The sequence below is a fragment of the Puma concolor genome, chromosome A2 (genome assembly GCF_028749965.1).
Source record: "Puma concolor isolate L17-30 chromosome A2, mPumCon1.1.hap2, whole genome shotgun sequence".
In the NCBI taxonomy this organism is placed as follows: domain Eukaryota; kingdom Metazoa; phylum Chordata; class Mammalia; order Carnivora; family Felidae; genus Puma; species Puma concolor.
This window is the reverse complement of record NC_141668.1, coordinates 23474655-23499438: the sequence shown is the minus strand read 5'-3', so window position 1 is coordinate 23499438 and position 24784 is coordinate 23474655. Positions and strand designations below refer to the sequence as shown.

Sequence of the window (24784 nt, the reverse complement as noted above, 5' to 3'; positions counted from 1 at the left end):
CTGTGGCTGCTCAGGAGAATTCTGTAGGCTTTGGGAAACCTATCAGCTTGGATTTCACTGCCCAAGTGGGAAATGGTAATGAGGCAAAGGTGAGGTAGGGTTGGACTCAGACCCTTTTCTCCTACCTCTATCCCCTGTAGCCAGCATAGGGCCAAGAACCTCAAATGGCCACATTCTTGTAGAGAAGAAAAAAATCTGTCCACTGGCACCAGGAGATAATAAGTAAACTCATCTAAGTTGTATGGGGATTTAAAAATTATCCATTTACATATGGGTTTAGAACACCCATTTATACTACCTGTGAAATCCAGGAACCTCCTAGCCCAGAAATTACCTAAGTTAGTTCAAGGTCATAATACTCCTTAGGTACTTGGCAGAGGCAAATACAAAACTGCTAGGAGGAGACAAGGCTTGTATCCAGCCTGCCCAGGATAGAAGAGCACAGATAGAACTGTACTGCAGATAAACTTACCAAAAACAAACAAGAAATACATAAATCACAAGAGGAAACAGGGTTCCAAGCAAAGGAATCAACAAGACAAAAATGTGAGTATTTAATCTTCGAGAACTTTAGATAACTGAACTACAGGACAGAGACTTTTAGAAAGTCATGTTTAAAGTGACTGAGATAGGAAAAAATTGAAAACATAAGAACAAGATACACTAAAATAAATCATGCATATTTGAAAGAGAACCAAGTAAAACCTTGAAAACTGGGGGGGGGGGGGGGGGGGGGAAGAACCCACCCACAACAAATGAAAAAACTCAGTGAGTTAAACAGCAGGTTAGATACTGCTAATGGAAGAACCAACCAGCAGCACAAACAAACTGTGGGGTGAGGGGGACAACAGAAGAATGCCAAACTACTAAATGCAGAAGAAATGAAAGTATTAGAAAGTCTCCATTTTGCAACCACCACTGCATTAACTCATTCAGATGCTAAAACCACCGGGTAAAAGGCTGTTGGGGAACGGGACTCACAAGTCTCAAAGTATCGCACTATAGATTATTTATTAATTACAAAAGGGAAAGGCCAAGGTTGCCATCATCTTGACCAACTGATCCAATTTAATCTCACCAATAAAGGGACAAAATGGTATCATGAGTCTCCTGATGTGATATGCTGAAAGGAGCACACTGCCACCTAAGTTGTATTCTTGCCAAAAAATCGTATTTAAACTGATTCTTATCTAATCCAATAATGAAAAATGATCACACAAATCCAAATTTGCAAAACAACTAGGCTGACTTCTTCAAATGTAAATGTCATAAAAAAACAAAACAAAGACGCGCAAATGTTCTAGATTAAAAAGGACAAAAGAAGCATGGCAGCTAAATATGGAAAAATGATCCTTGATCAGATCCTGCACCAGTAAAAGAAAAAAAAAGCTACAAAGGCCATTATTGGGTCAATTGGAAGAAATGTGAATATGAATAACACTAGTATCTCAAGTATGGTAATTACGCTATAGTCAGAAAGGAAAATGTTCACATTCTTAGGAGATGCATTCGAAATAGTTAAGGATGAAGTGGCCAGGCAGCAAAAAAAGTGTGTGAGAAAGAGTAAATGTGAGTGCCTGGTTTCTTACTATTGGAGAAAGGAGTTACAAATATGAAAAAGGAGGAGGCTAGAATAAACCCTGCATAGTTGGACTGCAATTGGAGGTATCAGTATGTACTCATGGTTTTTAATATATAGGCAGATGGATATGGAAACACATATAGGTGTGTTTGTGTGTGTATATACATATATATTCCTGGCTGTCTGTTGAGAGGACCTAGAGTAATGATACCCCATCAACAATGACATACCCAGTGCCCAGACATTAATTTCTCAACATCATTCTCCACTAAAAGCAATCATGGTCCCCTTGGAGAAGTGGACTGACTCCAGAGCTAGTTAACCAGGAAAGTACAAGAGAAGCCTGGAATATCTTGTGGTGCTAGACAGTAAAACAAAACAACAAACAAAAAACAGAAACCAGAGGATCCCACTACCCAAACCTGAAACAATCTAACCACTAAAATAAATGACATAATTGGGGAGAAGAAAAAGTTCTTATCTTGCAACAGAATGCCAACAAATGAATGTAAAAGGTGGTTGCACAACAATGTGAATACCACTGAATTATACTCTTAAGAATGGTTCAAATGGTAAACCTTATGCATATTTTATCACAAAACATGTTTAAAAATGTAAAAGGGAATAATATAGAAGGAATGATGGAATGAGATAGCCACTACAACACAGTAATAATTTTGAAAAGCAACTTAAAAGGATGTTAAAGCCAGTAAGTCAAATTTGATGAGGAAGAATATACTTATATAGTCTCAAAGTAGCTCCTCACAAAAATACTTACTATTTAATTTATACAAATACTGAATTACCTAAAACCTACAGGCACAGAGAGTTCAAAGTATAAGGATGGACACAGATACACCAGGCAAATACTAACCAAAAGAAAATCAGTACAGCTGTGTTAATATCAGAGAAAACAGATTTCAAGGCAAAAAGCTTAAGATAAAGATAAAAGAAATAACTGACCAGAATGATATTAACAATCATGAATTTATATGCACTTAACACAATTTCATATTCATTTAGCAAATTTAACAGAATTACGAGGACACATTTAATGTAAAACAATCAGTGGGAGCTTTTAACCGACTTTCTTACTAATGGAGCAAGTGGATGAAGATTAATAAGATAAAGAATTTAAGAACACATTCAGGAAGTTTGGTTCAATGAGCAAATATGGAGCCGAGTATGTAGAGACTATGCCATCCTTTTCAACATACCAAAAGCCATTTATAAAAAGTGATCACACAACAGGCCCAAATGCAAGTCTTAAAAAATACCAAAGAATTAACAGGGTAGAGGTCACAATCTCTAGTGTAGCACAATTAAGAGGAAAAATAAAAGATAATCAAGACTTCATTTCAATGTTTGGAAATTAAAAGCAACACCAATCACTAATGTTACTTTTAAACAATAATAACACTTTTAAGTAAGTCCTATGGATCAAAGAGGAAATAAAAATGGAAGCCAGAAAATATCTCAATAAGACAAAGATAGGGAGAGGGAATGACATAGGTTGTTCTTTGCATTATACTCTATATAATTTTCAGAAAACTTGAAATAGTTCAAAGTTTCACAAGAAGAAAAAGCATGCATCGACAAATAACAAGATAATATTGATTTGTTTCTTTGACATTTCTGGCACTTTCAGGCAAAATTAAATTAAAAATCAATGGAGAGATTTCAAGTGACACAAAGAGCCATGGTCCAATAACGGACTTCCTCATTGTGGCCATGCTTTAGCACCTAATGTGCTTTCTGTGAAAGTTCCTGAGGGGGAAAAATCATTACGTGGCTCAATAACCTAATTTGGTTTCAAATAATTGACTTTGTTATAATCAAATCCACCCCAAATGGATTAAGATTTGCTAACACTGTTTCTCAAAGTAAACTAAAGAGAAGTTCGAAAATGTTCTGAAAAACAGCAGCACTTCTGGAGTAAATATGTTCTCCCCCCTTTATCCCTCCCTGTCATGCCAATCTTCCCAAGGACCAAAAAGAGACAACTATCACTTCAATAAGCTTTGCTCTGCACCGCTTCAAAAACATTTTATAGCCTCAATTTTTGAATAGAAAGTATAACTTATATATAGAAAAAGCTTTCAATCTTAATGTAGATAAAAGGTTCAAGAATTCTCAGTTCAACTGCATTTTACTTCTTAAATTTGGCGCACTTAAAATTCTAACTCTATAAAATATAAGAACAAAATGTATTTCTCTCCTAAGCTACACATATTAGTAAAAAAGAAGTATTTATGTACAGTTATCAAAATAATGAAAACAATAGGGTAAGGATAACATAAAAGCAACACCAAAAATGAGAGTTGGATCTGAATAAAAATATACATACCCAGCTTAACTCTATGCTGTTTCTCTTCTTCACTTCTAAGAAAAGTATCCAAAGTTCGTAGGTCTGTCATGTAGTCTTCTTTGTCAGTAGGCGAGTTATAGACGGTGGGTGAAGAACGGTAGCGAGATCTCAACCCACTGCCCTCCACTGGTCCAACAGTTGTAGGGTATGGAGAAGAAGGAGAAGGACTATAGCTTGCCAACTATACAAAATAAAAGAACTTTTTCTTATTGAAATTTACTTTTGTGTTGGTTTTTGACTTTCAGAAAGTAACGCACCCACTAGAATGGCCAAAACCCAGAACAATGACAACACCAGAAGTTGCTAAGGATGTGGAGCAACAGGAACTCTCATTCACTGCTGGTGGGAATGCAAGATGGTACAGCCACCTTGGAAGACAGTTTGGAGGTTTCTTGCAAAACTAAACTACACTTATCATCTGATTAGCAATTGTGATCCTTGGGACTTAGCCAAAGGAGTTGAAAACCTAGGTCTATACAAAAACCTGCCTACAGGTATTTACGGCAGCTTTATTCCGTAATTGCCAAAACTTGGAAGCAACCAAGACATCCTTTAGTAGGTGGACGGGTAAATAAGCTGTGGTACATCTGCATAATGGAATATTATTTGGCATTGAAAAGAAATGAGCTATCAAGCCAAGAAAAGACATGGAGGAACCTTAAATGCACATGACTGACTAAAAGAAGCCAATCTGAAAATGCTACACTGTATGATTCCAATTATATGGTATTCTGAAAAAGACAGAACATGGAAAAAGCAAAAGGATCAGTAGTTGCCAGGGATCAGGGTCAGGAGTGGGACAGGATGAATAGGTGGAGCATGAGGGACTTTTAAGGCAATGAAATTACCCTATATGATACCGTACCATAATGGTGGGTATACAGAATTATATATTTATCTAAACCCACAGAATGTACACAACCAAGAATGAATCCTAAAGTAAACTGTGGACTCTGGGTGATAATGATGTACCAATGCAGGTTCATCAACTGGAACAGATGTACCACTCTGGTGGGGGATTTTGATATTGGGAAGGTTGTGCCCGTGGGGGGGCAAAAGGTATAGGACAGGTCTCTGTACCTTCCTCTCAGTTTTGCTGTGAAACTGTTTTGTTTTGTTTTTTGAGAGAGAGAGAGAGTGAGCGAGCAAGCGCAGTGGGGAGAGAGGCAGAGAATCCCAAGCAGGTTCCACATCAGGGCAGAGCCCCAAAGCAGAGTTTGATCCCACAACCTTTGGGTCATGACCCAAGCCAAAATCAAAAGTCAGTCACTCAACTGACTGAGCCACCCAGGTGCCCAAACCTAAAACTGTTCTAAAATATAAAGTCTAGGGGCGCCTGGGTGGCGCAGTCGGTTAAGCGTCCGACTTCAGCCAGGTCACGATCTTGCGGTCCGTGAGTTCGAGCCCCGCGTCAGGCTCTGGGCTGATGGCTCAGAGCCTGGAGCCTGTTTCCGATTCTGTGTCTCCCTCTCTCTCTGCCCCTCCCCCGTTCATGCTCTGTCTCTCTCTGTCCCAAAAATAAATAAACGTTGAAAAAAAAAATTTTTTTTAATATAAAGTCTATTTTTTTAAAAAAGCACTATGTGCACGTCTTAAAAAATGGAAAGTTTGAAGAAAATAAGTCATACTTAGAACTACACCTAGAGGTAATATAATCCCTTTTCATATTTTACGTATTTTCAAATCTTTAAGTGCATATAGCTATATCAATATATTTTTGTTTTTACATATTTTTTTAAACAAAACAATTGTTTTTTAAACCTCATTTTTAACTTTTTTTCTACGAGAGAGAGAGAGAGAGAGAGAGAGAGAGAGAGAGAGAGACAGCACGTATGTGTGTGCACACAAGTGGCAGAGAGGCAGAGAGAGAATCCCAGCCCCATGTGGAGCTTCAACTCACAAAGTATATAATCATAACCTGAGCCCAATTCAAGAGTCGGACGCTTAACCGAGTCACCTAGGTGTCCCTAAACCTCATTGTGTTTTTAAAGGTAACCAAGGATTTTCCTATAAAAATCCTCTGTAATATTCTTACTAGCTATACAATATTTCATTATACATACGTACCATTATTTATTTTTACATTCAATACATTTGAATTATCTACAAGATTTGGCCACTGTAAATAATGTTAACATCTCTGTACATAAATCTTTTCTTTTCTTCTTTTTTTTTTAGTAAGTTCCACACCCAACGTGAGGCTTGAGCTCATGACCCTGAGATCAAGAGCCACATGCCCTACCGACTGGCCAGCCAGGTGCCCCTACATAAATCTTTTCTTAATTTCTGAGAAATGTCCTTCAGGAGATTCTTAGAACGGAAATGATCTGATCAAAGCATATGAACATTTAATACATATTCCGATTCTATTAAATGAAAATGTTGTGCTAAGTACTATTCAGAAAAAAGTTGACAGGCGGACCTATTTTGGTATATGTCCATTTCACTATTTTAAAATGTTTATTGGATATAGAAGAATTTTTAAAAATTTACATTTAACTTGTGTTTCTTTATGAAGTTAAACACTTTAAAAATATGGAGGCACGTGGCTGCCTCAGTCAGAAGAGCATCCAACTCTTGATCTCAGGGTGGTGAGTTCGAGCCCCAAGTCTGGTGTAGAGACTACCTAAATAAATAAAACTTAAAAAAATACAACTACTGGTCACTGGTATTACCTATTTTATTAACTATTTACTCCAGTATAGTGGCAAAAGAAATAAAGTTGAAAAAAAAAGAAAAATGTTACTCCTCTTCCACATTGATTTCTTTCTTTTTTTTGAGAGTGAAAGAGAGAGTGAGTGTGTGAGCAAGGGAGAGAGGCAGAGGGAGAGTGAGGAAGAGAATCTTAAGCAGGCTCCATGGTCAGCACAGAGCCCAACACAGGGCTCAATCTCACAACCCTGAGATCGTGACCTGAACCGAAATCAAGATTTGATGCTTAACTGACTGAGCTACCCAGGCGCCCTGCTTTCTCTTATTTATTTTTTTTATTAAAAAAAAAAAAAAAAAAAGTTTTATTTGAGAAAGAGAGAGCACAAACAGGGAGAGGGGCAGAGGGAAAGAGACAATCCCAAGCAGGCTTCATGCTCAGCACGGAGCCCGACCCAATCCCACAACCCTGGGATCACGACGCAAGCTGAAATCAAGAGTTGGCCACTGAACCGACTGAGCCACCCAGATGCCCCCTTCTCTAAGATCCTTCTATATGCCATGATGATATCTGCGCTATTCACTAATTGGTTTATTTTTGCTGAGGGGCACATCTTATGCATAATGTACATTATTTTATTTTATCCTCTCAATAATAAGTAAATATTACTACCATACTAATTTCAGATATGAGAGATTAGGTAATTCACTCAAGATTGCCCCAGGATTTCAATCCAGTTTTCTGACTCTAGAAATGCACTGTACTAGTCCCTTCGTTTTTGTCTATGTTTCAACATTTCCATAATCAAAAGTTGAAAAGTTTCTTGAAAACTTAAAAGAACTCAATGACAAAACTTCGGAACCCTAATATATTCTGCAGATATATTTGATTAAAGTTCAAATTTTTTCTTCCTTATTTATTTAGGTTTCCTACCTGTTAGTCAATCTCAGCATTTTTTCCCTAGAAAAATTACTATTCCATTTCATTAACTTTTCCATGGTATTAACTTGGCTCAACAAATATGTATATATAGCATCGATATTTCATATACTATGCTAAGAAAACAAACATGAATAAAAACACACAATCCTGTACTCAAGAAGGTTACAGTCTAGGAAAAAAAAGATAATTAATGTTACCAAGTTTATACAGAGCTATTTAGTACAGATTAATAGTTTTTAAGAAATAAAAATAACTTACATATTCAAGAGTAAACTATGGTGTTTCCACTAGATGAGTATTAAGTAGCCATTAAACAGAAATTACGTTTGGTTGGTAAAACTATGAGTGATTTTTTTCTCATGAAAACAAAAACTGTAAGTCATATTTGCCTATGGGTTATTAATTATCACTACATATACATTTCCTCATAAAATTCAACTTGTACAAAATTTTCTAAATGTTATTATTTGCCAATATTGTTAATAGGTAACCAGTAGTATGCAATTTCATTACAAAGAAATATTATGTAACGGGTAAGGGCAGTGTGTTGATTTCACTTCCAAACATTCCTCATTTAACTAGCAGCTATAGGGATGTAGTTCTAACTAGTGAGAGCATCTGAAAACGTGACCATGCCCCCTTTAACACTCCTTTTATATTCTTACACTTCAGGCAGGAGTCACAATTTAAAATTTGTCAATTTTGCTTCTATCAAACCCACTTTGTGGAAGTTGGAATGGAGGTTTCTAGTCATCCCATGAAGGGTGGTGTCCATCATGAAGAGTCAAACTACACAACAATCCCAGTTTTTAGCTTAGGAGATATTCCACATGATGAAAAGCATTAAGATTCTGTAAGGATATACAAAAGTTTCATATAAACAAGCAAAGAAAGGGCAAACATAGATTTAAAAAACTAAAGTAAAAAATTATCATAGTCTCAACTTGTTTGAAAGACCCTGCAGAAAGATCCTAGAGGGTGACTCTCAGTCTATTATCTTTGCAAAAGCTGATTTTTTTCTTTCATTTTAGGGTGTGGTATACATAACGTCTGAATAGGTATCAGGATCTGGGTTCTGTTCTTGGCTCTTAAATGGGCAATTTGGGCAAGTCAATTACCCACTGTTTCTCAGTCCTGTCAGTGAGAAAATGAGGAGTTTTGATTCATTTGGTGATTTTCAAGGTAGCTCCCAATTCTAAAATAATGTGACTGGCCGGGAAAAAAGATTCATTACCTTATTATAACCACTGATGGGAGAGTAAGTCACTCCAGGGCTATAGGAACTGCTGCCACCTGATGACAGACCTTGCAGCTGAGGGCTGTATCCGGTTATACAGCTGGTGGTGAACTTGGGGCTGGTACTGGGTGAACGAGATGGGCTATAGCTCAACACACTCTGACCCTGAATTGAAGGAGAAGGTGGCGAGGGAGGGATTTGGGTTGCTGCCAGATCGTGTGGAGGAGTAGTCTGTACAACTGGAAGGAAGGAAGGAAAGAAAGAAAGAATGAATGAATGAATGAATGAATAAATAAATAATATGTGCATGCATGTATAAGTAAAATTTCTATAAAAACAGACTTAATGAAATGATTCCTTTTCTTCAGGAAAAGAGAAAGTAACAGAATAACTTGGTTGTTAAATTACATATTATTACCTAAGGACACAAAGTAGTGGTTTACCATTTCCATACAGTTTAAAGTAAGAGATTAGCTTCAATCCATAAGGGTTAGTCATTTAATTTTAACTGTAATTAAACAATGGAACAAAGGTTGTTGAATAGTATTTCCATTCAGTTTATACAAATAGGAATGATAATCATTGGTCTTAAGACAATTTATTATAGACTTGTTTAATATAGTTGAACCAGATGGCTTTAGAAGTCCCTTCCAGCTGAGTCTATAAAAAGGGCAAATTAAATTGAGAAAGATTTATTGCCAACCTTTCCCCCACCTTTGCAAAAGATATAAAACACTTACCAGCTGTTTTCAACCCTAAAAGTGTTTGCTGTCCAGGGCTAACAACCAGACTTGTTGGTGCCACAGTATATTTGAAATACCTCCAAAAATCAAATAAGGCGTTTAGGCTGAAGAGGGACGCAAGGGCAAGCTCTGGAAGAGAACAATTTATTTTTTTTAAGGGGGAGGATGGAAGGGATAACATTTAAAGGTGAGTGGAAAACAAAACCCTTCATACTTTAGCAATTTAACAACACAACTGAAAACTATCTTCTTAGTCCTCATAACAGTTACCATTTAATGAATGTCTATTATGTATAATGTCTATGGCATTTACTAGTAAATTTCAAAATATCATCAGGCACCTGGCTGGCTCAGTTGGTGGAGCATGCGACTTGATCTCAGGGTTGAGTTGGAGCCCCACGTTGGGTGTAGAGATTGCTTAAAAATAAAAAAATCTTTAAAAAAAAAATCACTAACCCTCACAACCTTGTACAATAAACATTTTCACCTTCAGTTGACTAGAGGAGTCAAGTGACTTTTGCAAGAGCACACAGCTAGTTACCGAAGTCATGATTATACACTCAGGTATGCAGATCCCAAAACTCTTGCCTATTAAATTTTTTAATGTTTATTTATTTTTTGAGAGACACAGAGAGATAGAGCACGAGCAGGGAAGGAAGGGGCAGTGAGAGAGAGGCAGACACAGACTCCGAGGCAGGCTCCAGGCTCTGAGCTGTCAGCAGAGCCCAACATGGGGTTCGAACCCACGGGCTGTGAGATCATCACCTGAGCCAAAGTCGGACGCTTAATTGACTGGGCCACCCAGGTGCTCCCAAAACTCTTGCTTATTCACTTGCCACACCATTAACATGTGTATTAGACTAGAGAATTCACTTTAATGGCCATAAAGACTCTTTATACCCTCTTTATACTGAAGAGCAGAGAGAAGTAGAGAGGAGGACAGAACGAGGAACCTGAGGAAGGCATTAATGGAATAGAAATCTGATTGTTCTTGAAGGGAGACATGGTAGGGATTTAGGGAAGGCATTTCAGAGAAAATAAATGCGAATCACCACCACCAGAAGTTATTTTTCATCAGAGGACTCTAATGATTACCTGGAACTGTACTGTTTAATTTGTCTCCTCTACATTCCTCTACTAGAATGTTCCTTCCATGAGGGCAAGGATCTTGTTCCTTGCCTGCTATATTCCCAGTTTTTGGAACACACTACACACTTGAATATTTATGGAGTGAAGGAATGAATACTAAGCTGAATTAAGCATGAATGCAGTTTTTCATTGGTAGCAAACCTAAATCACAGTAAAAATTAATTACTTACCAATATACCAAAGGGGCCAGTATGTCACATTATAATATGAACTAATCAACTTTCCAGTCCTGAAAAAATTAAGAACGCTTTTCAAAATCTTAAAAAACAAACACAAAAACCAAACAACAGAAAACACCTAAAATCAAAAAAACACAAAAACCTGTGGAACCAACCACTGTCCTCTTTAAGTTTCACTTTTTTTGATTAATTAACTTACATTTCAGTATATATCATTCCAGCCACAGATACATTTAGGAGTCCCCAGGCTAAAACCACTTTCTTAGCTTCTGTTTCTTTTCTCATCTTGATGGTTCTGTCAATAAGGGAAGCACTAGGATTTGCCTCCCCTTGCATCTATCCAAAAACAAAAAAGCACAGGAATTAACGAAGAGAAACCACTTCCCCATTTAAGAAATCCAATTTGTGTCCTTTATAATTGTAACTAAAAACTGCACATATTTTCCCTTATCTTTAATGTCTTTCCAAAAATTTTCATTTCATTATTATTGTATGAAAAGGGAGCCCTAAATTATAATTTTATAGGCACCATACTGTAATCAATAGAGAACTTGCTCATCACTTCAGAGAACACTTCCAATGAATAAAAATGTCTTATTTTGTAATTTAAAAGGGTGGTGATTTTATGTGCAATTATTCCGTATTGTTTTGGAATGTCACAAAGACTAGCCCAAGGGGGCTAATTTAAGAAACTCAAAATACCAAGCTTTGAGAGAAAATATTCCATATTAGCTACAAGCCATTAAAGACTCTCCTCTTGGGGCGCCTGGGTGGCTCAGACGGTTGAGCCTCCGACTTCAGCTCAGGTCATGAGCTCATGGTTTGTAGGTTCGAGCCCCAAGTCGGGCTCTGTGCTGATAGCTCAGTGCCTGGAGCCTGCTTCAGATTCTGCGTCTCCCACTCTCTCTCTCTGCCCCTCCCCCGCTCATGCTCTGTCTCAGAAATAAATATAAATATTAAAAAAATTTTTAAGGCTCTCCTCTTACATCTTCACGCAGAAGATCGTAAACAACTCTGCACTCGGACCGCTGGGCGCCAAAGATCCCAATTTTGTGTTGCCGCCGATAAAGTGTGAGGATTGAAGTTTTATAAGGGTGAACGCTCCTGTTGTGAAGGGGATGAGAGCGACTGGGGAGTGTGCAGTTTGGGTCCACGTGGGATTTATATTTCCTTTGTTTCGCTAGGCCTCATCTCCGGCAGAAAAACATTAAGACTTCCATATCTGGAGTCGTTGCCCAGAAAGCACAGAGCAGCGCTCTTCCCGCCACCCAGTCCGCGAGTCAAAACTTCCCAGTCCCGAGAGCTTCCCTCCCTGGGTCTCCCAGCACAAACTTCAGCAACCCCTATCGTTTCTTTCTTCCTTTCCGCTACAGGTGGAGGGACGCCTGGCCACACCCCCCATGGCTGAACGCTCTGCAGATCCGCAGTCGTGGAAACCCCACAGCACGCGTGGACTCCGCGTCCACTAAGCACAAAAATGACCCCGAAAACCCACCATGTTCTTCGGCCGGAAGCTGCTGGCTCGCGCCACTCTCTACTGCACATGCGCGAAGCCAAGCACTAAGGCGTAGGCAACCAGTTTGCCGGACGACAGTTACCGGAAGAACGGACCTTCTCGCGAGAAGAGGAGGTTGGGGAGGGCGGCTGGGAGCCCTAGAGCTAGGAACGTTACCAGGGAAACAGCTTTAAGGTTTGTGGCTCCCGCTCAGCTGCGGGGAGAAAGTTGGGCAGCAAAAATTCAGACCAAGCTCTGAACCCGCAGTAAAAAGAAATAACTGTAACAAGCTGAATTTCTATATACTAATATAACTTTAGCTTCCTTAGAGCATTTATGGACTCACATTTTAAAGCAGATTTTATTAAGCAGGGTAGCCAATTGTAGGGTAAAGAATGTGGTAATGTGTCCAGACACCCATCAGCCTCAGCGAAGCATTTCTCACAAAAAAAAGTGTTCCGACCCAGTGTAAATTCTTAAATATCCCTGTGATGAAGTTGCAGCAGTGAGAAGAAAACCCCAAACGTGTCAAAGTTGCCAGTGGTTTTGAGGCTTAAAAAAATGAAATCGTTCCTTTTCTTGCATATTCTTCGGAACTGATCCTGAGAGGGAAAAAGAGGTTCATCGGGGAGTTCAGTTTGGTTTCATTGAACGAATCCAAATGCCTACTTTGTGCCACTGAGCCGCGCCGGGATGCGAAAGTGGAGCTCCCTGGTTAGTGTCTGGAAGAGCTCAGCCAGTTGGTGACCTAGGTGGGCAGGAGAGGTGGGGGCAGGTGAGCCCAGAGGCGTGCCACGGATGGGCTCCTGGAAGGAGAGCTTCCTGGAAGAGGCGACGCCGGCCTAAAGCACAGGGCCAACAGCCAGGAAGAGCAGGGCGCTGGGACCCGCCGTTGGGGATGTGGAGAAATGTTACCCTAATGAAAACATCACACCTTTTCACAAGAGGCTAGTGGATTGTTACGTCATGTACGTCTCAATGACCAAAAAGTTTCCTAAAATGCATCTAAAGTCAAATAGAAGAAAATTGTTTCCTTAATAGATAATAATTATTATTTATTTACTGCGTATCATTAATATGCAATGGAATCTGCAGGTATGCTATGCTCTTAAAAGACCTAACAGGTTTTTTTTTAACTGCGATTTTAATAATTTTTGGACTGCCTTAGCAGCAGTAGTGTTTTGGTCTAGTTTTAGATTGAGACGAACTAACTCAAAAATGGTTCGCAGTGAAAGGGTTCAATGTACAGTCAAAATTAAAATACTAGCTTCCTCCCTACCCCATGTATCTTTCCTAGGAAATTGTATACATTTGATGTCATTTACAACAGACTCATCGTTCCTCTCTTGATGTCCTTAAGTTATCGTGCATTTGTTGAAGGCTTAAAAAGGAACTGTACTGGGGCGCCTGGGTGGCTTGGTTGGTTAAGCGTCCGACTTCAGCTCAGGTCATGATCTCGCGGTCCGTGAGTTCGAGCCCCGCGTCAGGCTCTGGGCTGACAGCTCAGAGCCTGGAACCTGTTTCAGATTCTGTGTCTCCCTCTCTCTCTGCCCCTCCCCTGTTCATTCTCTGTCTCCCTCTGTCTCAAAAATAAATAAATGTTAAAAAATTAAAAAAAAAAGGAACGGTACTACTATCCAAATTTGATATATAGCTGGCATTATGTATTAGTTTGCTAAGGTTACTGTAAAAAGTACCCTGGAGTGGGTGGCTTAAACAACAAAAATTAAATTTTTTCACAGTTTTCCAGGTTGGAACTGTTTTCTCCTGAGGCCTCTTTCCTTGGCTTACTGACTTCTGTGTCCTCACAGGGCCTTTTTTTTCTGTGTCCACATACCCCTGGGGCGTCTATTACTCTTCTTATAAGGACATCAGTCATATTGGATTAGGGCCTTATCTTTATGACCTCACTTAACCTTAATTATCTCTTTTTAAAAATTTATTTATTTATTCTTGAGAGCTCGTGAGCAGGGAAGGGGCAGAGAGAGGGAGAGAGAATCCCAAGCAGGCTCTGCATTGTCAGTGCAAAGCCCTATGTGGGGCTCGAACTCATGAACCCTGTGAGATCATGATCTGAGTTGAAATTAAGAGTCCAATGCTTGGGGTGCCTGGGTGACTCAGTCGATAGGGCTTCTGACTTCAGCTCAGGTCATGGTCTCACAGCTTGTGAGTTCAAGCCCTGCATCAGGCTCTGTGCTGACAGCTCGGAGCCTGGAGCCTGCTTTGGATTCTGTGCCTCCCTCTCTCTCTGCCCCTACCCTGCTTGTGCTCTCTCTCTCAAATAAATAAACATTAAAAAAAAAAAAAAAAGAGTCCGACGCTCAACTCATGGAGCCACCCAGATGCCCCTCACCTTAATTGTCTCTTTAAAGCCCTATCTGTGATTATAGTCAAATTGGGGGTTATTCATTCAACGTATGAATTTGGGGGAACACAATCCAGTCTATAACACATTAGACCCACGTATGTTAATCTATATATGGTATGTGATACGATACATGTAAAAGACACTGAAAAAAATCAATGAATACCTCAGAGACTTAGATTTTATAGGCGTTAAATTTAAGGAAAATACAGTGTATACAAATTTCAGGAAAATAAAAAAAAAGATTAGGGCAGAATGCACCCTATTGACATAGGGGGTAAATACCATAACCTTTCGTAGAAATAATTTAGGTAAATCTTCCAAAAGCTTAGAAATCCAAGAAGTGTTTGCCGGTTCCTGTCACAGTTACTGAAGTGTATGTCATAATAGGTTGCCAAGGAAATTGTCATACACATGGAGTGAAGTACTTCTCAGTCATCTTCATTCTTTTGAGCATGCTTTATTTCCAAAGCGAGAAGCCATCATGGGAGACCTTTTTTCCTTATTTTGGGAGGTGGATCCTCCTCCCCTACCTTTAAGTTTTCCTATTCCAAGTCAGGATTATGAATGCCAGAAGGATGACTCTTGCGGGGCAATAGGGAGCTTCCTGCTTTGGTATTTTGTCATTATATTGGTCCTGATGTTCTTTTCGCGGGCTTCTGTCTGGGTAGGCTATCCAATTTCATTTTATAGAAGATGTTGACTGTAGAATAGGGGATTTTCCATAAAATAAATTCACTTTACTTCGATCCAACTACTTTTTAAAAGTTATTTTAAAAATAATGCAATCTCACTCTAGAATATTCCAAGAATATGGAAAAGGATGAAGAAGAAAATTTAAGCTAACGTAATCCTATTCTCTAGAGATAACTGTTGTTAACATTTTGGAGTATATTCTAGTTTTTTTTCTTTTTCTCTATCTCAATATATTTCTCTCCATTTCTCCTTGATCTTACATTGTTGGCATTGTATTGTACATATTTTCGTATCCTGCCTTTTCAAAACTTAGTGTTATATTGTAACACTTCCTCAAATCGTATTCACACAGCAGCACTCCTCATGACTGCATGACTTTGTCTTGTGGTTGCACCAGAACAAATCTGTGATTCTGAGACATTTAGGTTTGCGGTTTGTCCATAGGCTATGTAATGCTGGGATGAACTTCCCTACTGGTGAATGACCTCCACATTCCTTTTGTAGCCACGTAATTCTAATCAAAGATACTAAAGTTGTCGTATTTATAGAAGACGTGTTGTAGGATTTGGGAGTTTGTAGAATGAGGCACTATACTCTCCCGCCAGATAAGATGTAGAAATAAACTAAACAGAACGAAGGTCGCCATTCTAGACCACCTACTAGCAGAAGAAAATACCATCCTCTTAGGAAGGAGATAGCCCAAATTTTCAGGACTGTGAATCTCCAACATACTGGAGCTCTTATAAATTGCTGACATGGAGTCCTTGCTGGCCATTAATACAGGCTGATGATTAATCAAACCTCCATCATTTGGCATTACAGTCAGAACACTGGGCTGGCAATGGGCAGCTAGACCTAGTGCTGCATCAGCTCTAGAAGGAGAGCAGGAGGGTTGGTCTATCTATGCCAGCTGGATTCCATTATGATAATCAGAGATTCTTCCCCTCACCACCTCTTCCCCCTGAGAAGTTTCATCTAAAGTCTAAATGCTTCTTCAAGTAGATACTTTGCCAAAAGGAGATTTAGAATAGTGATCGCTGATATGTGTCCTAAACTCCCTAGCTAAGTATATTGAATTTGTCTGGATGGGCCAGAAAAGATACTTTAGAAAATTAACAAAAAATTGAAATTGATTCCTGGCAATTTCCTCATGAAGACCACTTACGAGGTCTAAGCTATTCTTCTCCTTTGCTTGCGTCAGCTCTTTGGAGTCCCAGAGTCCTGAGCTTCAAGGACCTGAAGAGAGCACGTTGTCCTGACTCCTTTCTGTAGGCGAGTAAGGTATCAGTATCCCTCCTTTTTTTTTTTTAATTGATAAACCCCAAGGAAATCAAGCGACTTGTCCAATGTCACACAAGTGGTTAGTGACAGAGGAGATATAGACCATGGTTTCCTGCCATATAATTCGTTTGCTTCAAAGCATAGCTGAAATGTTGAATTAAATCTATTCAGTGCTGATTAAAACCTTAATTATCTTAGAGGTTTCGTCTTTCACTTTGTATCCTTATGGCAGTTACAATTGGTTGAACTGCTTCTTCTGAAAGGTCCCAGATTTGAAATCTGAGAACCATATGAGAGCTAGTCAAGGAGGATGGAATTTTTCTTTCACTTTGAACTTCGTTTTCTCTGCTAACCTATGAGCCTTTATGTACAAACCTTGAAGTAATGGTAAAAGTGTGATGGAAATGTGGTGGTAATTATCCTCCACTGCAAAGCACAGGGATTTCCTCTGGATTTGCCACTCTTCAGGATGCATTCACTTTTTGCTTTCAGAGACTATGAATACTATATTTAGTTTACACATTTGTTTAGTGTTTATTCAGACTGCTGGTGCTGGTATTTTTCCCAACAATGCCAGTCCAAGCTTCTTGTTTTGCATACGTGGAAACTGAGTTTAAGAGGTGTTAAGTGAATCGGAGAAATTGCAGAGTTGTCTCCTGGTAGCCTTAGCCTAGATCTCTCCTCTGTTCTACCCTACTCCTCGGGGCAGGCTCTGCTGCTGTTTTCACTCACGGAGTCACACGCAGATAGTTAATAAAATGCTTTTGATAACCACAGTTCGTATGATTCCACTTAGCTTGATGCAAAATCTTTCTCAGGATTTTGTGATTATATTTTAATGTGACATTAAGTCAAATATAGAGGCTTTCTGTGAAAATGATATAAACCTAATAAATGTTTTTAAACATTCCCCCTTCCTCGTCCATTACAAAAGTATGCATTATAGAAAACGTAGAAATTATAGAAAAGTGCCAGCAATGAAATAAAAATCACTCCAGATTACATGGAAATAACCAACTACTATAACTTTTAGGCTTATAAGCTGCTAATCATTTAATAATTATCTCTATACATATTCAATTTAAAATAAGCCCCCCCAATCATTTCTAAAAGAGTGGTTTCTTTTATATATATACATATATGTATGTATATGTATGTGTATATATATGTACATATATGTATGTATATATGTATTATATATTAAATATACATTAAAATATATATTAAATTAAATATATATTATATAGAAATTAATATATATTATACTTATAAATATATAATATATAAAATTCTATATAATATATAAATTTATAAATATATATTTATATATATTATATAAAATATATGTTAATATATTAAAATAAATATATATTAAATATACATATATATACATACATATATGTACATATGTATTTAATTTAAATCAAAGTTTAGTTAACATATAGTGTAATACTGATTTCAGGAAAAGAATTTAATGATTCATGACTTACATATAACACCCAGTGCTCATCCCAACAAGTGCCCTCCTTAATGCCCATTGTATCTTTTGTTCAAAAGAGTGGTTTCTTAAAAGAAGTTTCCATTCTTAAGGTTTTCAGAGAATGGTTGCCGTAACCCAAAAAGGAGAGAGGCACCTTGTTAAAGATACTTGCCTGCTATTGCAGAGATCAGATACTAAGAAAGGAATGGGCCAAGGGTCCTGGATTGTAGTTATGAATACCCAAGTACAGCACTTTCTACCTGAAGGAAGTTGGACTTTCTACAAAAATTCATTTTTTTCCTAACTGGAGACAACTTAAAAAGTTATAAGGAAAACTAACACTCTTTCACTCAAACTCAACCATTGCTAACACTTGTGGACATTGCTTAGTCTTTTTTCATATTTTTAGTGAACTTGTGATCATACTGCATATACAAATTTGCATCTTGATTTATTTTATTTTATTTTTAATTTTTTAAAGTTTACATCCAAATTAGTTAGCATATAGTGCAACAATGATTTCAGGAGTAGATTCCTTAGTGCCCCTTCCCCATTTAGCCCATCGCCCCTCCCACAACCCCTCCACTAACCCTCAGTTTGTTCTCCATATTTATGAGTCTCTTCTGTCTTGTCCCCCTCCCTGTTTTTATATTATTTTTGTTTCCCTTCCCTTATGTTCATCTGTTTTGTCTCTTAAAGTCCTCATATGAGTGAAGTCATATGATTTTTGTCTTTCTCTTAATGACTAATTTCACTTAGCATAATACCCTCCAGTTCCATCCATGTAGTTGCAAATGGCAAGATTTCATTCTTTTTGATTGCCGAGTAATACTCCATTGTATATATATACACACACACACACACACATATATATATATATATATATATATATATATATATATATATATACCACATCTTCTGTATCCGTTCATCCGTCGATGGACATTTGGGCTCTTTCCATACTTTGGCTATTGTTGATAGTGCTGCTATAAACATGGGGGTGCATGTGTCCCTTTGAAACAACACACCTGTATCCCTTGGATAAATGCCTAGTAGTGCAATTGCTGGGTCGTAGGGTAGTTCTATTTTTAATTTTTTGAGGAAACTCCATACTATTTTCCAGAGTGGCTGTACCAGCTTGCATTCCCATGCATCTTGATTTTTAACTTAATATTATAACATGCATTTTCTTATGCTGTGACATGCCTTTATTATAATAGTTTTTACAACCATATATGATGATTGTACCATAGTTTATGTAACCATTGCCTCCTTTTGAATTTTGAGTTTTATATTATCTTAATTACATTCTGATTATTTTTGTGCATAGTCTTCTCTCTTTGGGGGATTATTCCCTGGATTATTAGATTCCTAGTGAGAATTATTGTGTGTCAAAAGTGTTACCAGTATTTCTAAAATTTTGATACATTCTGAACGAGTTGCTTTATATTTATATCTTTTGGCAAAATCATGTTCAGCATCAAAAAATGGGGCACGGATCTGAACAATGGAACATACTTATTTATGGAATATTGGGCTAGAATATTTGAAATTGGAACTCTTCAAAGAAATCCACTTCTTTTTTGTTGCCAGATTCACAGATAATGCGTTATGGTTGCCTTTTGGAGGAAAGTTCCTAAAGGATTTAGGAGATATTAAGTTTATGAACTTTGGTAAAGATCTTCAAAGATAATAGAAAGGAGACCTGATGAAATGTCCTTTACAAAGTAATTTAAGGGGTGCCGGGGTGGCTCACAGTCTGTTAAGCGTCTGACTTCGGCTCAGGTCACGATCTCACAGTTCACACGAGTTCAAGCTGTACTGACAGCTCAGAGCCTGGAGACTGCTTCACATTCTGTGCTCCCTCTCTCTCTGCCCCTTCCCCGCTCACACTGTCTGTCTGTCTTTCAAAAATAAATAAACATTAAAAAATTTTTTTAAGTAATTTAAAATCAATCCCAGTACCATCAAATCTGTTTTTAAATGATATTTAGGGGCACCTGGGTGGATCAGTCATTTCAGTATCCGACTCCTGATTTCTGCTTGGGTCACGATCCCAGGTTCAGGGGAATCAACACTGAGCATAGAACCTGTTTGAGGTTCTCTCCCTCCCTCTGTCCCTGCCCCTCTCCCCCACTCAAGCTCTCTCTCTCTCTCTCTCAAAAAAAAAAGATGTTTAAATAACATGTCTTTACAGTGTGAATACAGGAAAACTTTATAACCTACAGATCCTTATCAGTATTATTTTCTCTCAAGTCTTTGTTCCATTCGGTTTGGTTCAAAACACATTGGCAGATTCAGCATCAAAGCCTGATCTTCAGTGGGCAGCAGATGGATCACTGTAATGGAAACTCAGAATTTATTGAATCGGGGGCGCCTGGGTGGCTCAGTCGGTTAAGCATCTGACTTCAGCTCGGGTCACGATCTCACGGTCCGTGAGTTCGAGCCCCGCGTCGGCTCTGGGCTGATGGCTCAGAGCCTGGAGCCTGCTTCCAATTCTGTGTCTCCCTCTCTCTCTGCCCCTCCCCCATTCATGCTCTGTCTGTCTCTGTCTCAAAAATAAATAAAAACGTTAAAAATATTAAAAAAAAAGAATTTATTGAATCGTACTGAATGTTTAAAATTAGACATTGTCCAAGAGTCTAGGGCAGTAGTGGATTTTTTTTAATTTTTAATGTTTATTTATTATTATTGAGAGACAGAGAGAGAGCATGAGCAGGGGAGGGGCAGAGAGAGGGGGAGAGACACAGAATCTGAAGCAGGGTCCAGGCTCTGAGCCGTCAGCACAGAGACCGACACGGGGCTCGAACTCACCAACCGTGAGATCATGACCTGCGCTGAAGTCGGACGCTTAACCTACTGAGCCTTCCATGCCCCTAGGGCAGCAGTGTTTTACAAGTAAATGTAAGCGAAAACCAACCAACTGAGATTGCTATTACTAATCTGTATTTCTGAAACAGATGTCAGAGAAGAAAAAGGATGAAGACAGTGGGACCAGCACCTCGGTCAGTAAAGGTGAGCGTGGGTACATATTTGGTGTTGGACTGTGATGAGAGAAATGTGTGCTGAAGGTGGAAAGCAAAGTACAGAGGAGAACAGCCCAGAATGGCTATAGGGCCTCCCCAGACCTGTGGTGGCCCCTTGCGGGAGCTCCTTGCTTTAGCCCAGGACAGCTTACCTGCTTTTGCAGAGCCGCTAGAGCCTATAAATAAATTACTGGTAGGTAGAGTTCAAGCTCTCGCTTCATTCCTCAACATTCTCCCTTCACATAGCTCCCTTTTCATATACCTTTATTGTTCGGGTTGCTACAGCATTGTGAGCTTTGTATGACATCTTTTTAATTTTTTTTTTTAACATTTATTTATTTTTGAGACAGAGGGAGACAGAGCATGAATGGGGGAGGGTCAGGGAGAGAGGGAGACACAGAATCGGAAACAGGCTCCAGGCTCCGAGCTGTCAGCCCAGAGCCCGACGCAGGGCTCGAACTCACGGACCGTGAGATCATGACCTGAGCCGAAGTCGGACACCCAACCGACTGAGCCACCCAGGCGCCCCATGTATGACATCTTTTTAAATAACCTATAAGCTGTGGTGTGCTGTTAAGTGTTTTAACAACTGGCTCCCCAAAAATGTGGATGTGTGTCTATGTGGAGTTTTTTTAAATGTCGCTGACACGAAGGATGTATGTTGCACAATTTACAAGTAACAAAACATGTAATACACTTTATAGTAAATTCCATATAGATTGCCAGTTGTAGCTAAATGCTTTCCTTGATTTTTGCCAGACCCTTGCATCCTTGGCCGGCCTGTGGCTGCAATGGACGAACAAGTGTAGCTCCAAAATGAATGTTCTTTTCCTTTAAGTTAAGGAGTAAGATGAAAGAAACAAGATGTATGTTAGAACTTAACCTGGTTGTCAATGATGTGACTTCTTTGCTGAATTGGATAATAGTTTTAGAATACTCTGGAAGCATATTTCGCTTGTTTTTGGGTGCTATTCACAATGTGGTGGCTACAGGATGACACTTTTTTTTTTTTGTTTGTTTATTTATTTATTTTGAGAGAGAGAGAGAGCACACATGTGTGAGCAGAGGAGGGACAGAGAGAGAACCCCAAGCAGGTTCCATGCCCAGCGCAGAGCCCAACATGGGGCTCAATCCCATGACCCGGGAGATCATCACCTGCCACAACCAAGAGTCGGACATGCAACCAATGAGCCACTCAGGCACCCCATGACACTTTTATTTTTTATTTTATTTCATTTTTTTAAAAGTTTACTTATTTGAGAGAGAGGGAGGGGGACAGGGAGAGGAGAGAGAGAATCCCAAGCAGGCCCTGCACTGTCAGTGAGGACCCCAATGCAGGACTTGAATTCAAGAACCAGAGATTATGACCTGAGCTGAAGTCAAGAGCCACCCAGGCGCCCTGCCCATGTCACTTTTAAATGTAACCTATGTTGGGGCGCCTGGGTGGCGCAGTCGGTTAAGCGTCCGACTTCAGCCAGGTCACGATCTCGCGGTCCGTGAGTTCGAGCCCCGCGTCGGGCTCTGGGCTGATGGCTCAGAGCCTGGAGCCTGTTTCCGATTCTGTGTCTCCCTCTCTCTCTGCCCCTCCCCCGTTCATGCTCTGTCTCTCTCTGTCCCAAAAATAAAAATAAAAACGTTGAAAAAAAAAATTAAAAAAAAAAAAAAAAAGAAAAAAAAATTAAAAAAAAAAATAAATGTAACCTATGTTAATAACCTGTCTTTCATCACTTTAAGCCTAGACAATCCACAAAACCATAAACCGAGACCTGATTTTTAGTGCTTGTTGATTTCTGTGCCATCCATCAAAACTGATTTCAAATTACCAGTGTGATGTTACAGGGGAGAGATACAGAGTAGCACATGATTACGTGGTATTTCCAACCAGATAGGACAGAAATAGCTTTAAGAGCGTACCTCATAATAAAATGTAATAAAATAATTAGGAAGTGATTAGTTTTGAATATTTATCACATTTATGTAACCTAAATTGATTTAATGATGAGTTTGTATAATTTCATTTTTACTAATGGCTGTGTTTTAACAGCTATCTTATTAAACTCCTGAAAGCTTAACAATCTGTTTTTGCCAGCCAGCTGGGCAAAAGACAACTCCATCACACTCACTGTGTAGAGAAAAGATCCTTTTTAGTTTCCCGCTACCCAAATCACATTCACGTACATAGTGGAATCTTTAAGACTTCAAGGCAAGGTTAAAAAGGGTCCTTCTCGGGGCGCCTGGGTGGCTCAGTCGGTCACGCGGCCGACTTCGGCTCAGGTCAAGATCTCGCGGTTCGTGAGTTCGAGCCCCGCGTCGGGCTCCGTGCTGACCGCTCAGAGCCTGGAGCCTGTTACGGATTCTGTGTCTCCCTCTCTCTCTGCCCCTCCCCCGTTCATGCTCTGTCTCTCTCTGTCTCAAAAATAAATAAACGTTAAAAAAAAAAAAAAAAGGGTCCTTCTCTGGAAAGGCTTAGAGACCTTTCCCTTGGTCTTATATCAGGGGCCCACAAAACTTCAAAAGCAGTGTGTCAAGCATCCATTTGACCCTCCTGGTCTTTAGGAGATTTGGTGTAGTACAAGTGGTACAGATGCAGGGAGACGCCAACACTTGCAAGTGAGTGGAGAAAAGTGGTGGCTTGGCAAATGGCAACTGAGAGTGAGTCCACGCGTGCCATCGGCTTCCTTGGGGAATATGAAGTTCCGGTGACCAAGAATATGCCTAACATATTCATCTGTTTCCTTGGCTGTTAGCGAGCAAAGATGCTTCTTTTAAGCGGCAAAGCAAAGGTGGTGACTGGGCCTCTTTACAAATGATGAAAAAACCAAAGCAGAGCCAACTCACCCCTGTAACTGACTCTGAAGTGGCTTTGGTCAACGCCTCTCTGGAACAAAGACGAGCCAGGCGCCATTCTCAATTCAGCCGGGTGAATCAGACCCAACGTGATAGTGATAGTACCGAGTGTGACGGTGAAGAATCTAACTCGGGAGCCTCTTCGTGGAAGGAGAGTGAAAGTGAACATCCCCCATCACCAGCTAGTATTCAGAAGAGGAAAATAGCTCAGAGGCAAAGGAATGCGGGAAGCTACCAAACCAGGGAAAGGCCCTGCCTCCACTGCAAAGCCATGAGAACCAGTGAGTGGTTGACACGCCATTTCCTTCAAAACACTTCAGGAACAACCCACACGAAGGCAGATATTCAAGAGGAAAATCGTGTACCTGACATTAGCACAAAGTACAGCAAAATTTGAATTTTATCAAGTCCTTACCTTACGCGAAGCCAAATGAAAGAGATGAATGAAACACAAAAAAATCACCAGAGCTCTAGGTGAGGAGGCTTTTACAATAGAGTCTCTCTACTAACAACAAAAACATACTTGGAACCCAAGAGGTAAAATTTCTGATAATCCTTTGTCCAAAAACAGGCCAGTGAATTTGTTTATGGCACCGTTACAACATCAAAGATCTGCATCTCCTATGGGTTTTTTTTATTCAAAAGAGCAGAAGACATATTTTATTCCTTGCGTATTTGTATTTTGTTTATGTCTGTACTACAAATAAGGAAGCTCTTTGAAAATATATTTATGTTCACAAACCA

General features: G+C 39.2%; 2 protein-coding genes across 8 annotated transcripts in view; one reads left to right on the top strand and one right to left on the bottom strand.

Moving 5' to 3' along the window:
- Positions 1-12440, bottom strand: part of TMEM209 (transmembrane protein 209) — a 36392-nt gene extending 23952 nt beyond the window's left edge. For 3 of the 4 annotated variants that reach the window (XR_003224122.2, XM_086690189.1, XM_025929520.2), the window contains exons 1-6: positions 12346-12440; positions 11050-11186; positions 10842-10900; positions 9520-9651; positions 8777-9018; positions 3930-4131 (exon numbers count right to left, since the gene is read on the bottom strand). Coding sequence is in view for 3 of the 4 variants with exons in the window: in XM_086690189.1 (XP_086546315.1) it covers positions 3930-4131; positions 8777-9018; positions 9520-9651; positions 10842-10900; positions 11050-11186; positions 12346-12348 (775 nt within the window). In the remaining variant the exon portion in view is untranslated. Of the gene's footprint in view, positions 1-3929; positions 4132-8776; positions 9019-9519; positions 9652-10841; positions 10901-11049; positions 11187-11836; positions 12009-12345 lie in introns of those variants that run through there. The other variant, XM_086690180.1, reaches the window with a different exon arrangement.
- SSMEM1 (serine rich single-pass membrane protein 1) lies at positions 12403-24784 on the top strand. Of its 4 annotated transcripts, none has more exons than XM_086690212.1 (3): positions 12403-13059; positions 21128-21182; positions 23941-24784. In XM_086690212.1, exons 1-3 carry the CDS (start codon positions 13039-13041, stop codon positions 24435-24437), a joined length of 573 nt encoding a protein of 190 aa, XP_086546338.1. In that variant the 5' UTR covers positions 12403-13038; the 3' UTR covers positions 24438-24784. The 4 variants fall into 4 exon arrangements, with proteins under 4 accessions (XP_086546338.1, XP_086546344.1, XP_086546353.1 ...); XM_086690218.1 differs by having other exon boundaries at positions 12403-13440; XM_086690227.1 differs by having other exon boundaries at positions 12412-13120.